Below are 16,132 nucleotides of genomic sequence, written 5' to 3'. Positions count from 1 at the left end.
GAGTGAACAGTGGATGGAAGACTTCTCTCTCTATGTCTCTACCTCTCTCTCTAACTCTGTCTTTCAAATAACTAAAATAAATATTAAAAATAACTATGAATAACCTGGAGCTTTGTTGTTGTTTTTTCAACTCTTTCAAAGATTTATTTGAAAGGTAACAAAGAGAGAGGAAAAGAGAGAGAAAGAGGAGGAGGAGGAGGAGGAGGAGGAGGTAGAGGAGGAGGAAGACAGAGACACACACACACACACAAAAAAATCTGCCACCTGCTGGTTCACTCCCCAAGCGGCACAATGGCTAGGGCTGGGTCAGGCCAAAGCCAGGAACCTGGAACTCCATCCAGGTCTTCCACGTGAGTAGCAGGGAGACCATCTTCCTCCTGGGCCTTCTGCTCTGCTTTCCCAGGTGCATTAGCAAGGAGCTAGATCAGAAATGGAGCAGCCAGAGCTCGAACCAGCAGTTCAATATGGAATGCCTACCATCACAGGCAGTGGCTTAATCTGCTGAGGTACAACACCAGCCACCAAAGCTGGAGCTTTGTAATTTGTGCTCTGGAGTGTTCCACAAAGCCATGGATGGTCTCTCAACTGGGAACACTCCAATGCTTGTCTGAGTAGAGTGAAGGAAATTTGAACTTGAGCCATCGACAGACTGGCAACAAGGCTAAAAGAGTAAATGAGTGAGGGGCCCAGCGTAGTGGGTAAAGCTGCCACCTGCAGTGCCGGCACCTCATATGGGCACCAGTTAGAGTCCCGGTCACTACACTTCCAATTGAGCTCTCTGCTGTGGCCTGGGAAAGCAGTAAAGATGGCCCAAGTCCTTGGGCCCCTGCACCTGCGTTGGAGACCTGGAGGAAGCTCCTGGCTCCTGGCACATCTCCAGCCATTGCAGCCAACTGGGGAGTGAACCAGTGGATGGAAGACCTCTCCCTCCCTCCCTCCCTCCCTCTCTCTCTCTCTCTCTCTCTCTTTCTGTAACTCTGACTTTCAAATAAATAAATAAATCTTTTTTTTTTAAAAAAGGAGTAAATGAGTGAAACATGCAAAATTAGCAAAAGAACTAAAGGACGTGTATATTCCCTTCCAGATCTGTAACAATTGTCAAGAATGATTTTTATTCTTTTTATTTTAAAGACAAGTTTGTTATTTATATGAAAGGAAGAGTGACAGAAACAGAAAAGACAGAGAGAGAGAGAAAGTGATCTTCAATCCATTGGTTCATTTGCCAAATAGCCGCAATGGCCCAGGCTGGGCCAGGTCAAAGCTAGAAGCCTAGAATTTCATCCAGGTCTCCCACATGGTTGATAGGGACCCAAGTACTTGGGCCTTCTTCCGCTGCTTTTCCTGGTGCATTAGCAGGGAGCAGTATCAGAGGTGGAGCAGCCAGGACTCAAACTGGTGCTCTGATAAGTGATGTCACTGTCTAGGAGGCAGCTCAATCCACTGTATCACAATGCCTGGTGCTCCACTTCCAATCCAGCTCCCTGCTAATGAACTGCTAAGAATTTGAAAAACTCTGAAGACGGAGAGCCTCAGAGGTTTTTAAAAATTTATTTATTTGAAAGAGTTACAGAGAGAGAGGGAGAGACAGAGATCTTCCATCTGCTGATTCACTTTCTTTCTTTTTTTTAAGATTTTTATTTATTTGAAAGGAAGAGTTACAGAGAGGCAGAGACAGAGAAAGAGAGGTCTTCCATTGCTGGTTCACTCCCCAAATGGCCACAATGGCTAGAGCTGAGCTGATCTAAAGCTAGGATCCAGGAGCTTCCTCTGGGTCTCCCACGTGGGTGCAGGGGCCCAAGGACTTGGGCCATCTTCTACTGCTTCCCCAGGCCATATCAGAGAGCTGGATTGGAAGTGGAGCAGCCAGAATTTGAACCAGCACCCATATAGGAAGGCAGCACTGCCAATGGCAGCTTTACCTGCTAGTCACAACACCGGCCCCTGCTGGTTCATGTTCATATGATCACAACAGCCAGCGCTGGACAAGGCCAAAGCAGGAGCCAGGAGCTTTTTTGAGGTCTCCCACATGGGTAGCAGGGGCTCGAGCACTTGGGCCATCTTCCACTGCTTTCACAGGCACATTAGGAGGGAGCTGGATTGGAAGTGGAGCAGCTGGGACGTGAACTGGCGCCCATATGGGATGTGGATGTTGCAGGCAGTAGCTTCACCTGTTAGGCCCCAACGCCGGCCCTGCTTCGGAGATTTTGGTGAGGTCCCTCAAGGGAATCTGATCCATACTTGGAACTGGTGGAAATGAGAATGGCACAGCCTCCACCTCTATCCATTCCTTACTCTGGAGGGGGATGAAGAAATCCATCACCCAAAGCACCCATGGAGAAGGGGGCTCAGTGAGCACTGAGCAGACCAGGGGGTAGCATGGAAGAGAGAGAGGCTGTAACCTCACAGAACATGGATGGGGGCATCAATGGTAACGGAAAGAGTAAGGAAGACAACTTCGAAGTTCTGCTTCTCAAGATGGGTGCTATACTCTATACTCTTCGTGTGCTCGTCCAGCAGGTGGAAGTATGTGTGTCCTAGGAACTCAAGATACACAGCTGGGCTGACCCCACCATCCAGGCAGAGGGAGGCCAAGGTCCCCAGTGACCAGGCTAGTTACCTGACTTGAAAGGCTGAGGACAGGCAAGGAAGTCTCAACCCCAGTCTCAGCTCACGGGAAGCCCCACGCCCCCGGCTTTGGCTTCAGGCTCTGTGCAAGCAATCTCCTGCCTGAGAGGAGGAGCAGCTTCTTCTAATCCCTTCCCACTCTTGCCCACCAAAATTCATTCCTCTTCCTCCACTTGCTTGGCCCACTTAGGAATGGGGGAACGTGCTTGTTCCAAACACTCAGAGGTACCATCTTCCCATGCCCATAGTCAAATCCTCTCATCCCTGCCTTCTTAGTCTTCAATAGAGAAAGACAGATGTGGGGGATTTCTTTCCAGCCCTCAGGACATAGTAGTGGACCATGGTCCCATGCAGTCTCCAGAAAAATTATATAAATGGCTCCAGGGGGCTGTATGGTGTATCCAGAGAAGCAGAAACTGAGACAAACCAGGAGTTTCCTCTTGCTTCTGCCCCATTCCAGACCTTGAGAAAGTGTCCCAATTTCTCTGATTTCTTGCTTAACAAATAAGCATCCTTACAGGTTACAAGGATGAAACTGAAGCTATGTAGGCAAAACACCTGGCACCACCCTTGACATAGATAGTGCCTGGTAAATATTAGTTTCTTTAGCTCCCAGCCCAGTGTGCTCATCACACCTTTTCACACCCATCAGAGCCTGAGCAGAGCATTCTGGAGATGGGGATTACCAGTGTTCACCCAGCCGACCCATGTTTGCACAAAGTGCCTTTGTGTGTAGCACCTAGAACAGCAATTCCACTTAAAGATTAAAAAAAAAAAAAAACCAGCACATTATTTTAGTATCAAGACAAGTATTATGAAGAAGAATGCAAAATTTATATTAACTTTAAAAGGAAATATGAGGGCATTTGACAGTAGTTAAGCCACTACTTGGCACACCCATATCCCATATTGGAGTGCCTGGGTTTGAGTTTTGGATGCATTCTGAAGTCCAGCTTCCTGCTAATGCAAACCATGGTAGGCAGCAGGTGACAGCTCAAGTACTTGGGTCCTTGTCACCCATGTGGGAGACTCATATTGACTTCCAGGTTTCAGCTTGGCCCAGCCCTAGCTGTTATGGGCATTTGGTAAGTAAACTAGTAGAAAGATCTTGATCTCGATCTCTCTCTCTCTCTCTGCCTTTCAAATGAAAAATACATACCTATATAAACACATATTTAACTGTTTAAATAATAAAAGAAATATTAAAAACCATTAGAAAATGTGAGCCGCTTGGCCCACACCACAGACTTCTCAGGAATCTCACACAGGACAGCTCTGAAGAAGCAAAGATGTCCGAAAGAAATGACCTCAGGTTTGAATCACACACATCCCCACCTTTTCCTGCAGTGAGACATGAACCAGAGGTGCCATGGGACTCCCTCAGAAATCAGGGTGGAAGAGAACTGGTCCAGAGGACAGCCCAGCACTTGAGCTCATCATGCGCAGAGTCCCCAGCCACTGGCCTGCACAGGCTGCGTCTCTCTGACTTGTGAGTCATCTGGGGCAGAATCTTCCAAGACTCTCTCCCCTTCAATTCTCAGGAAAAGGCATTCTCATTTCCAGGAAAACTCTGAAATTTGCTGTAGGTCAAGTACGGGCTGTTCAGCCAGGTCAAAGTTGTTGTCCTGGCTCACACCTCATTCCAGCCTCCTGCCACTTCTGGGTCACCCTCCATGGTCAGATTCTGGGATGTGAACTGGAGGTGACCCCATCCCTTTATCTCTGCTGCCTGTGTCCTGCTGGACTCAGACCTGTGGCTCCTCTTAGCTCAGGTAGACCTGAACTGAGGACCAAGTCTCCCATGTTCACTTTCTCATCAGAAAAATGCAGCTCCTTCCCAGAATCAGTCAGCACATTCGCAAATTTCAATATAGTCACAAACAGAAAAATGGAGCAGTGACTATCTCTAAGCGGTGGGAATATAAGTAATTCCTCTTTTCACCACTTTGCTTACCTTTATTTTCGCATTCTCAACAATGAGCATGTATTATTTGTGATGATTTTAAATTCTGAATTCAAGTTCAAAATTCAAAACAGAAAATCACAGAATATTTTTCCATAGGATGGGAGAATGGAATGCCAGTAATTCCTACACATGGCCTTCTGTTAAGAGGAAGTTCTTTCATACCTAGAGTCACATGATCAAATGAGACTGATGTGGAAGCACAGTTATACAACGTGCTTTACATTTCCTTAAGGTTATCTTCTCAGGAACCAAAATCACGAGAAAAAAACTAGAGAAACTGCCAGTAAGGCTCCAGGAAAACCAAATTCAAAGTCATGGTCTAGGGAGATCACATTATTCCCCCAACTTAGTAACCTGAAGAAGTAGCACCTTAAATTAACAACAAGAGTCACCGTGCACTAACTCCTCATGCAGGACCTCTGTCCTCAATGAGTTGTATTATCAAAGTTAACTGTAAAACTAATTCTCAGCCTGCGCCGCTGCTCACTAGGCTAATCCTCCGCCTGCGGCACCGGCACACCGGGTTCTAGTCCTGGTCGGGGCACCAGATTCTGTCCCGGTTGCCCCTCTTCCAGGCCAGCTCTCTGCTGTTGCCAGGGAAGGCAGTGGAGGATGGCCCAAGTACTTGGGCCCTGCACCCCATGGGAGACCAGGAGAAGCACCTGGCTCCTGCCATCGGATCAGCGTGGTGTGCCGGCTGCAGCGGCCATTGGAGGGTGAACTGACGGCAGGGGAAGACCTTTCTCTCTGTCTCTCTCTCTCTCACTGTCCACTCTGCCTGTCAAAAAAAAAAAAAAACCTAATTCTCAAACAGTTTTGTGTGTATGTGTGTGTGTGTGCAAATTATTGAAATCTTTACTTAGTATGGAGTTGGTCTTCTATGTACAAAGCTAATTGAAAATGAATCTTAATGGAGAATGGGACTGGGAGGAGGAGAGGGAGGAGGGGGGAGGGGTGTGGGTGGGAGGGTGGGTATGGTGGGAAGAATAACTATATTCTTAAAGTTGTACTTATGAAATTTGTATTCCTTTAAAAATAAATTAATTCATTCATTTAAAAAAAGAAAAAAGTAGCACTGAGGTAGAACGTACTATTAATTAATTTAACAAGTATCTGAATACTTATTATGTTCCAGGCATCACTTTAGGTATGGGGGAGACGGCAGTAAACAAAAGTAGCATGGTCTGGAGGTGATGGCCAGCCAGTTACTGGCTGTGTGTCTGTGGGCTAGTCCTGTAACCTCTCTGGGCCTCAGTTTCCTTGAGTGTAAAATGGAAATGATCATTGTATAGTTCACGGTATTGTCATGAAGATGAAATTAGAGAAGCATATGAAGTGCTAGGGTTCTGCCTGACCAGAGTAACTCCGATCTGGACAGGCTATCCAGATCAGATGAAGTTTCACCATTTATGGTTTTATTTGGTATCAAAACATTACCGTAGGGGTCAGCACTGTGGCGTAGCAGGTAAAGCCACCACCAGCAGTGCCAGTATCCCATATAGGCGCCGGTTCGAGTTCCGGCTGCTCCACTTCCAATCCTGCTCTCTGTTATGGCCTGGGAAAGCAGTAGAAGGTGGTCCAAGTGCTTGGGCCTCTGCACCCACGTGGGAGACCCAGAAGCTCCTGGCTCCTGGCTTTGGATTCACATACCTCCAGCTGTTGCGGCCATTTGGGGAGTGAACCTCTCTCTCTCTCTCTGCCTCTGCCTCTCTGTAACTCTGCCTTTTAAATAAGTAAATAAATCTTTAAAAATACATATCATATATAATCATATTGACAAGAGAATTAAAATCTATAGTTGCAATCTTATGACAAAAATCAGTGACAATGGCAAGGACAGAATCTATAGTTCCCTAAGAAGACTGCATTAAGTGATGTTACCATAGTTGCCACATGACTGTGGCCCCACCCCAGTACATGACCCCTGGCTGATTTGGATACATGCACTGTGACCCTGGGCCTCCCTGAAGGTATACCAAGACACTGGGCAATGGCAGGGATCAGGTGGACACCAGGCTTCTGTGAACACTCAGATCAGGGAGTGCCTAAGGCGGGAGACTTCCTGCCAAACACACACCACAGCGGAGCTGACCTGGAGGTGATCTGGGCTTCAAGACAGAAGGACCCCAGAGAGGCTGGGCTTATCATTACAGAGCTACCAAGAGCCCAGTGCTCTCCTGACTAGAGCAGCAGTGCCAGCCTCAGCCTCGGGCTGCTGGAACAAGATGGTGACCCAGGAGGCAGGGCTCTGGATGTAACAGCTGGACTGGGCTGGAGAGCCGAGGCAGAGCACAGTGGGATGAAAGGCAGTGTCAGAAATTTTACTGGAACTGGATCATGAGTGCAATTCCTTCCACCTCTAGGATGATGTGATAAACCTCTCCTGTGTGCTAAACATTGGGCACAGCTGCAACATAGGAAACCGGCTCTCTACAGCCTCCTGAGCACCTATTGAATTAACCAATGACAGAAAAAAGGAACAAAAAAATTCAACCTTACTAGACGTGAGTTGCCTGCAAAGATAAAGAGAAGTATTTTATATCCTTCCTGAGCAAACTGGGGGTAATACCAACATCAGAGAGGCTGTGATAAACCTGGAACAATCATGCTGGTGATGGGATAAAGCAGGTACCACTCTTTTTGAAAGCAATAACCATTTGGGAGTTTACCTTAAAGAATAACTTGTAGGTGTTCATCACATATTTCTAATAAGAGACAAAAATTCTTAAATAGGAAGAGGTTAGGTAGACTATGAAACATGATAGAATATTAAACATTCATATGTATGATGCTTACAAAGAATGGCTGTCACCTGAGGCCAAGGCGTGCATCCTGGTCACCACTGTTGTCCCAGCAAGGCCTGCAACACAGAAACAGCTCATTAAATACTTGCTAAATGAATGAGTAAATGAATAAATGAAACCAAGTGAGGGAAAATGCTTGTTACAGATTATATAAAAAAAAAAAAAACTAAAAATCACAACTAAGCTATGATATCCAGAATATGAAACATCCTATATATGCACGTGTCAGAGATGTGGACTGCAATGTAAATAAATCAAAAACAGATATTTGGGCACAGTATGAGGCGTGATGTGTTGTTCTTACTCACTCGATGCGTACTACTGAGTACCCAGGCACTGAAAGTACAGCAGTGAGCAAAACAGATGAAGCTTCTAGTCTAATGAACAGCTTATCCTAGTGTGTAACTGGGAGGGTGGGAGCAGAGAAGAGATAGACAATAAAAACATATAGTAAGAGAACGTAGCCATCAGAAGGTGTTAAGTGCTATCACAAATATAAAGCACTGGAGCCGGCGCTGTGGCAGAGTGGGTTAAAGCCCTGGCCTGAAGCACCAGCATCCCATATGGGCGCAGGTTCTAGTCCTGGCTGCTCCTCTTCTGGTCCAGCTCTCTGCTATGGCCTGGGAAAGCAGTAGAAGATGGCCCAAGTCCTTGGGCCCCTGCACCCACATGGGAGACCCGGAAGAAGCTCCTGGTTCCCGGTTTCGGATAAGCGCAGCTCCAGCTGTTGCAGCCATCTGGGGAGTGAACCAGTGGATGGAAGATCTCTCTCTCTCTGTGTCTCTACCTCTCTCTGTAACTCTGTCTCTCAAATAAATAAAATAAATCTTGAAAAAAAAATAATAAAGCAGCAAGGGGGAACGGAGGGTACAGGAGTTGAAAGGACACCATGTTACGTGAGCTGGCCATGAGTTTATCCAGGGAAGGCTTCCAAGTAGAGAATAGCAAGTGCAAAGGCCCTGTGCTTAGTGCAATCAAAGAACAGATTGGAGGTCTGTGTACTGGAGCAGAGGGGCTTAGGGGATGAGGCAGAGAGGCTGTAGGAGTCAGGGTATGTGGTACTGTCAGACTTTGTGAGGACATCAGGGTTTGTCAAGCTCTCCACAACAATGAGAAATGACTTGGAGTTTGAGCAGAGGTATGACACAATCTGACACTCTCCTCTTATATGAATATTTGGAGGCAGATATTTGGCACAGCCATTAAGAGGCCTGCATCCCATGTAGGAGTGCCGGGGTTTGAGTTCCAGCTCTGTTCCTGATCCCAGCTTCCTGCTAATGCACACCCTTGGAGGTAGCAGGCAATGGCTCAAAAACTTGGGTCTCTGCCATTTACATGGGAGCCCTGGACTGAGTTCCAGGCTCCTGGTTTTGCCCTGAACCAGATCTGGCTGTTGTAGGCTGTTGGAGACTGAACCAGCAAATGGGAGATCTCTGTCTGTCTCTGTCTGTCTATCTGTCTTTCAAATGAAATGAAAATAAATAAAAAAATCTTAAAATAATTAGTTTTTAGAACAGAACTTTATGGAAGTTTAAGATGAGAAATTTTAAGCAATGAACATATTATTGTAACATTCATAAATTGATTGCTTTTTGAGCACCCCACTTTAAGAAAAGAACAGATTACAAAGATTTTCAAGACTACAAAGACATACAAGGGTACTCCAAAAACTTCATGGAAACATGGAATTAAAAGATGAGTTCATGTTGGTGGCCAAAAAAGCTTAAAATCTATGTATAGATTTTTTCATAATATACATTTTTCATGAACTTTTTGAAGATCTCTCATTTGCAGGAATTTCCAAATTTTTGTGCACCAAAATGATCTTTTAATTCCATTTTCCATGAACTATTTGAAGTGTCCTTGCATCAACTATGTAAAAATGTTTTCGGGGCAGCACTATGGGAAAGCAGTGGAAGACGGTCCAAGTCCTTGGGCCCCTGCACCCACATGGGAGACCCGAAAGAAGCTCCCGGCTCTTGGCTTCGGATCAGTGCAGCTCCAGCCATTGTGGTCATCTGGAGAGTGAACCAGCAGACGATGGAAGACCTCTCTCTGTGCCTCTCCTTCCCTCTCTGTGTAACTCTTTCAAATAAATAAATCTTTAAAAAAAATTAAAATGTTTTCAAACTATACACTAGAGATCATTTTTCTCAATTTACATTTAGGCTCATGTTTCATATCCTATAGCAAGTCCAGTAAGTGTAAACTGTACTGCTGTTGAAGAAACACTAAAGTTGGCTGCTTATTTGACTAGTCTTAAGTATCCCACCTACAACATGTCTGCAGTGTCACTCACAATCCCATTGCTGATAGGAGACCCTTGTAGGAAGTCTGAGTGTGCTGGCAAGATTATTTGAAAAACTAATAAAATCCTTGTAATCCCTTTCAAGAATACAGAGAGGAAAATGGCTGCATTTCAAATTCATGGCATTTCAAAGGCATGAATTAAGCTCAAAGCTCTACATGTAGGGGAAAAAATATCAACACAAGTTCTCTAATTTATGTTCTAAACTGAGAAAACAAATCGTTGCTAAGAAATGAAATTTGCAAAAAATATTCAAATTTGTTTCTCAAACACATTTTCTAGTTGATATGCACATACTAAAATCTACAAACTATACTAAAATATAAATTTCAGGAATCACTACCTTTGAACTTGGTTGTTCCAGTTTCACTGTGAAATCTGGAGTGGCTTTCTGGTTTGGTTAATTTTATTTCTAGGCATTCTGCCTTTTAGGTGTGTATACAATTGATCATGTGTGATGAAGTTGACACAATACTACAGTGAAAACGTCTGAAAAGGCTCCTTGCTTCCCTTCCTCCTCACTCAGCACACTTCAGGCAAGAGGGCTTCCAATTACTGTCCCCAGAATCTTTGTTTCTGTGACATTCATGTCAGAGGGCTCTGCACTCTGACCAAGCATCGTCTTGCTTTCCACTCGCTGTACACTTTAGCACAGAGCTACAAGAGTTCTCTTCTTCAAAGCAGCCTGGGACACTTGCCAATAAACCATCCAATGACTTGCCTTTCAATCCCATGCCCACCCTGCCCCGACTGCTGCCCCCAGCTCCTCCACCTCTGAGCAGCAGTGTTGCCCTCTCTTCCCTCCTCTTTGCTACTCACCACATCTGTCCTCTCACTGGTCCCATCTGTCCATTACTTCCTGGCTTCCCCTTCCTCTCCATGGACCATAACTTCCACATCTCTTGTCAGTATCTCCAAATCCTTTGTCCAACAAAGTTCAGCCCTCACCAGAAGACATCTCCTTGCCTATCTCAGGGTGATAAAGAAAACTCACACCCTCACAGATTAGTGTCCTCACAAAGCCATGGTCCCCAACCTCCACAAGCCCTAATCACTGCTCTACAGCCTCTTTGGTTTGCTATTAGCTTTCTTTCCTTTTTCCATGGCAGCCATCTTTTTAATTTTTTGAAAATTTATTTTAAAGGCAGAGAGAAAGAGAGCTAGAGAGACAGAGGGATCTCCAATATTGTTTTACTCCTCAAATGCCTGCAAAGCCAGGAGCTGGGAGCTTAGTCTGGGCCTCCCCCCTCTCCCCCGTGGGTGGCAGATACTCAAGTACTTGAGCCATCACCTGCTGCCTCCCAGGGTGTGCATTAGCAAGAAGCTGGGATCTGGAGCAGAACCAGACATGAAACTCAGGCACTTCAATATGGGGTATGGGTGCCCCATTGCGCCAAACCCCCAGCCCAAGCAGCCATCTTGAATCTTTTCTTCTTTCTTCAAATTTCCCACCCCTAATCAGCTACTTGTTTAACTTCCAATTCCTCACTCCTTCCTCCCCTCCCCATCTTAGAGGAAAAGTGGGTCCTCCTGCTCACCCTGAACCCCACCACTACCCACACTCTTACTGATTTCCCTCCAGCTTTCAATCCCTCTCTCTCCTTTCACTGCTATGGGCTTCCTGCTATGGGCTTCTCTCTCAGTCTTTTTGTTTTTTTAATGTCCTACGCATTCCCAATTAGAAACAAATTGTTCCCCAACCCTCTATCTCTCTGGTTTTCTTTCTCCTCCCCTTTAAAGCTGATCCACTCCCAAAAGTTGTCTCCCATTCAGACTTCTACTCTTGTGCCTCTAACTCAACCTACTCACTCCAAGGCCACCAATGACCTCTTTGTTGCTAAATGTGTGTGTGTGTGTGTGTGTGTGTGTTTTCAGACCTTGGCATATCTGACATTTCTGTACTGTTTGGCTTCTGTTAAAGATTGTTCTCTGATGTTCCTTCCTCTGACTATTCTCATCTTTCCTCCTGGGCTCTTCTTCCTCCACTTATCCCTTCAACGTTGGTATTTCTCAAGAGATTCTAGTCTCCTCCTTGACCCTCTCTACTGAAGAATTTCATGCATCCCCAAGGCTTCAATTATAATCTAGATGGTGATAATTTATGACTCTAGAACAGTTCTCCCTGATCAGCTCCAAACCACCTTAGCAGGTTATACATCACCTGGATATAGCATACTCAATTCAAACTCACCTCCTCTTCCTGCCCGAATCCGCAGCTCTGCTCTTCTACATGGAGGAGAGAGAACCACCATTTGTCCACCTCTTTGACCCATGCAGAATCCTGGGCCTCACCGTGGACTGACCCCTCCCCTCAGCTGAGCACCCAGCGTCCTCTGAACATCTGCCTCCCTGATGCAGCTCGGCTCCCCGTCCACTCCCCGTGCTCTACAGTAATCACCGCGGCAGCTTCCCCACCCAGCCTCATCTCCTGGTCATCTCCACCCGGCCCTGGGCCTTTTCAAAGCACACATCCCCCTAAAAACGCTCACTACCCCTAGAAACAGGTTATCTGAGAACTCTTCTTCCTCTTGAAGAAGGCAGGAGACCAGCACAATGTTCTCCTGGAATTCTTCACAACCCTTGCTCCCAAGCATCTAGAATGCCCTTCTCTTAAGGTTCTGTGCCCTAAAACCACCTCTTAAAAATGACAAATGTGTTCAGCATTTTTTATGACTTGAGCACTTTGTCTCATCTAATCCTTCCTATTCTTTTGTACATATTTCCATTTCGGTGATGAGAAAACTGAGGGCAGAAGAGTTCATGAACGGCCTGACCAGTCACACAAGTACTAGGACAGGGAATGGGGAATGGAATGCAGATTAGCCAGGACATTGCTTCCTGCTGTTCACTCACAGTCAAACCAATACCTGATAACCATCATATAAAATGCAGGTACAGACTAACTTTGCTACATGCTTAATATTTATGAAGGGGCCGGCATTATGGTGCAGCATGTTACGCTGCCACCTGTGACACTGGCAGCCCATATCAGAGCACCAGCTCAAGTCCCAGCTGCTACATTTCAGATCCACCTCCTTGCTAAGGCACCTAGGAAACCAGCAGATCATTGGGCCCTGCCATCCACATGGGAGACCCAGATGGAGCTCCAGGGTCCTGGCTTTGGCATGAACTAGCCCTAGCTGTTGTGGCCATTTGGAGAGTAAACCAGTAAATGGAAGATCTCCCTTTGTTACTCTCTGTCACTCTGCCTTTCAAGTAAATAAATAAATCATTTTTTTTAATTATTTTCATTTTTTTAAGATTTATTTATTTGAAAGGCAGAGTGACTGACAGGCAGAGGCAGAGAGAGACAGAGAAAGAGACAAAGACAGAGAGAGAGAGAATGATCTTCCATCCAATGGTTCACTCTCCAAATGGGTAACAGTTAGAGCTGGGCCAATCTGAAGTCAGGAGCCAGGAGCTTCCTCTAGGTCTCTCATGTGGGTTCAGGGGCCCAAGGACTTGGATCATCCTCTGCTGCTTTCCCAGGCACACTAGCAGAGACCTAGATTGGAAGTGGAGCAGCCGGGACTAGAATCGGTACCCATATGGGATGCTGGCACTGCACACAGTGGCTTTACACACTATACCACAGTGCTGGCCCCCAAATAAACAAGTCTTTTAAAAAAAACTTATGAAGTACTTTACATAGGCATCTCATTTATCCTTTATAACTCTGTCAAATAAGCGAACTGCAGGTTCAAGAGAGTAATTTGTGCAAGGTCACACAGCTGGTAAATGGGCCTGGATTTCCCCACCTCCACTCTTTTGAACTGCGCCCTACCACCACTAAGCAGCATTTTAAAACAGAGGAGACAGACCCAGGCCAGGGTCACACATCTAATCAGAGGCAAAGTCGGGATTAGAACCCAGGCTTCCTGACTCTGCCTGGGCAGATGCTATTTTAGCCTCTGTGTGTGGAGAGAATCCTGGACCTTTTCTTATTTCTACCAATTTTCTGAAAACGAGCACTACTTCCAAAGGGCTAAACCGGCCTCCAAAACGTGGGCTTTCTGGTAGCCCTCCGCTGATGCCCACTTCATGGCATGGGCCTGCCGTTGCCTGCTCTTCCAGTCTCTGCTCACTGCACCCACAGAACTGGGCACCCTGCTTCAGCACGCAGCCCACTGCCCCTGCCTCCTTAGTTTTCTCACCATCAGGAACCAGGCCCCAGCTCTTTCCCCAGCTCCGACTGCCTTCCCTCACAGTCCAGCCAGGATCAAAGTCCCTCTGCCTTGCCTCTTAGAAGTCCTGTTAGTTTTTTTCCTCAATGCCATTCATTTAACTCATTCCTTCCTCCTAGCCTCCTTCTCGGGGTTTTCCCCAGCTCAATGATGGCAGGGTTGCTTCCTCTCAGACCTTGCCTCTTTGGTTTGAAACTGGCTCAAGGTAATAGTCCTCCTGGTTACTTCCTTTTTGACCAGGAATTCGTTATTCCCACGGATGAAGCATTCTCCCCACAATGCCTCAGCTGACAGACACCAAAAAACTTCCAAAGGGGGAGGAGGAGTGATAAATGAAGAAGAGCCGACGCCAGTGAGGAAAGACGCTACCTAGCAAAGCAGAACATCAGTACTGGGGTCGTGTGGTGCAGAACAGAGGCTGGGAGAGGGAAAGGAAACTCAGGCCGTCTCTACTTGATAACTGGCAGTGGCAGGCCTGTCCCAGAAAGTTAGGGCATTTAGGCACAGAAGGAAGTAGGGCTGACAGCTAGAAACAGAGGAGCATAAAGAACTGATGGTATTGAGGGGAGACTGGACAGGAAGACTGGACATGAATCCATCGATCCCTAGCATCACAGGGTTGGAGGAGCCCTGGAAGCATTCAGGCCAAATCCCACCCCACTGTGGGAATGACAGACAGTTCTCCAAGAGGGTGGCATCCCTGTAGGTGACGTTCTCCCGCCGCGATCAATACCCAAGCTTAGGAAATCGGGATTTGGGAGGTGTATGTGAGTGAGGTTTTCAACTAACTTCAGCTTCAAGTCAACCAACATCTAGATCTCCATATCTACTGAGTACCTGCTGCGTGCACAGGCCATGGGCTATTAAGTGTGAGTCATGCAGACATGGCCCCTACTGTGGATCTTATAGTCTAAAGGGGACGGTAGGGGGTGGGGCGGGGCGGGGTGGGGGTAGAAGGTGCTGCCCAGACACAGGGCGGGCATTTAAAACATCTTCACAAAACAGGCAGCGTCTTGGTCGGGGCCCGAAGGGTGCTGAGGAGTCAGCAGAGGTCCAAGGGAGTGAGAGAGGACCGGTGCGTCAGGCTCCCCGATTTCCATGAAGGTAGTCCAGATCTTGCAGGGCCTTACCCGCCACGCTGAGGAGTGCGATCTGAAACTCCCGAGGCAACGAACGCGAAGCCGGTGACCGGTTTTAAGCAAGAGAAGCGCCCTCTGGCGGTGTTGGTGGAGACGCTGTGGTAGCCAGCGGTGGTGAGGAAGCCAGAACCTAGGACGCCGAAGGCCTTGGCGGCCCATGGGTTATGCTCCTCTATGATATGGTGCGACAAAAAAACGCAAAGGTAAGGTTCAGAATGCACAGGGAAGGTCCTCTCCATCCTCCTTCACCTTTGCAGGGCAGGAACCAAAGAGGCTAGCCCTGGGTTTGCCTTATCACCTCAAGGCGTGGATCAGGGGACGGCTCGTTGCCACCCTTTCCCAGATAGGAAAACTGAGGCCTAGGGTCCCGAGATGTGAATAGAAGAGAAAATAAAGAATTGCAAACGGCCTCCCAAGAGACTGCCCGAGGTCACGCACGACTCTTCGAGGGGCCCGCGGCCTGCCCCATTTCTCCGCCAGCCATCCCCAACCGGCCGTCTTTGCTATGGAAACAGCCCTCCCGCCCTGCTCCGCGCCCCCTCTTCGCCAATGCACCCTGGGAAATGCAGTCCATCTCTGCTTGCCTGCCCGCGGCACGAGCCCACTCTGCGTCCTCAAAGGACTACAAATTCCAGAAGGCCTTGCGAAAATTCCGGCCGTCTCTGGGGGATGTGGTCTTGATGGAGAGACCCGGGATCCCGCGGGCGGGGCCGGAGGGCGAAGGGATGGTGCCCCCCAATGGGCAGCCTCCTGGGCGGGGCCCGAGTCGCCATTGGCTGCGGCGGCGCGGGGGAGGCGGGGTCACCGGAATGAGGCGCGGAGCTGTTCGCCTTTCCAGGTGCTGAGTCCGAGGGAGGCTCCAGACACGCGAGCCGCGGTCGCCGCCGCCGCAGCTGCCGCGAGAGTCGACGCCGGGAAGCCGGGGCCGTGAGGAATCGGGAGGAGCTGGGTGCGCTGACAGGCGCTGACCGCCCTCCTGCCCGCCTCCTGAGGTTGGTGCTGTGAAGACTCGCTTTTGTCTTATTGGGGCGGGGATGAGCTGAGGCGTGAGGGGGCCTGGGGAGTTGGTGGGACGTGTCCTCGCCGCTCTCGAGACCACCCGTCCT

General features: G+C 47.7%; 1 protein-coding gene across 14 annotated transcripts in view; it reads right to left on the bottom strand.

Annotated features, from left to right (window-relative positions):
- LOC149120991 (uncharacterized) overlaps positions 1-15,408 on the bottom strand; it is an 81,467-nt gene extending 66,059 nt beyond the window's left edge. For 9 of the 14 annotated variants that reach the window (XR_016225321.1, XR_016225319.1, XR_016225325.1 and 6 more), the window contains exons 1-2: positions 15,018-15,151; positions 7,388-7,451 (exon numbers count right to left, since the gene is read on the bottom strand). Coding sequence is in view for 4 of the 14 variants with exons in the window: in XM_089320377.1 (XP_089176503.1) it covers positions 7,404-7,451; positions 15,018-15,265 (296 nt within the window). In the remaining 10 variants the exon portion in view is untranslated. Of the gene's footprint in view, positions 1-7,387; positions 7,452-11,894; positions 12,032-15,017 lie in introns of those variants that run through there. The other 5 variants (XM_089320377.1, XM_089320376.1, XM_089320375.1 and 2 more) reach the window with 2 other exon arrangements.
- Positions 15,409-16,132: the final 724 nt, after the last annotated feature.

The sequence above is a fragment of the Oryctolagus cuniculus genome, chromosome 18, assembly GCF_051225735.1.
Source record: "Oryctolagus cuniculus isolate XC-2025 breed Fujian yellow rabbit chromosome 18, ASM5122573v1, whole genome shotgun sequence".
NCBI classification, from domain to species: Eukaryota; Metazoa; Chordata; class Mammalia; order Lagomorpha; family Leporidae; genus Oryctolagus; species Oryctolagus cuniculus.
Note: the sequence above shows the minus strand (reverse complement) of the source record. Positions and strands in the feature narration are given on the sequence as shown.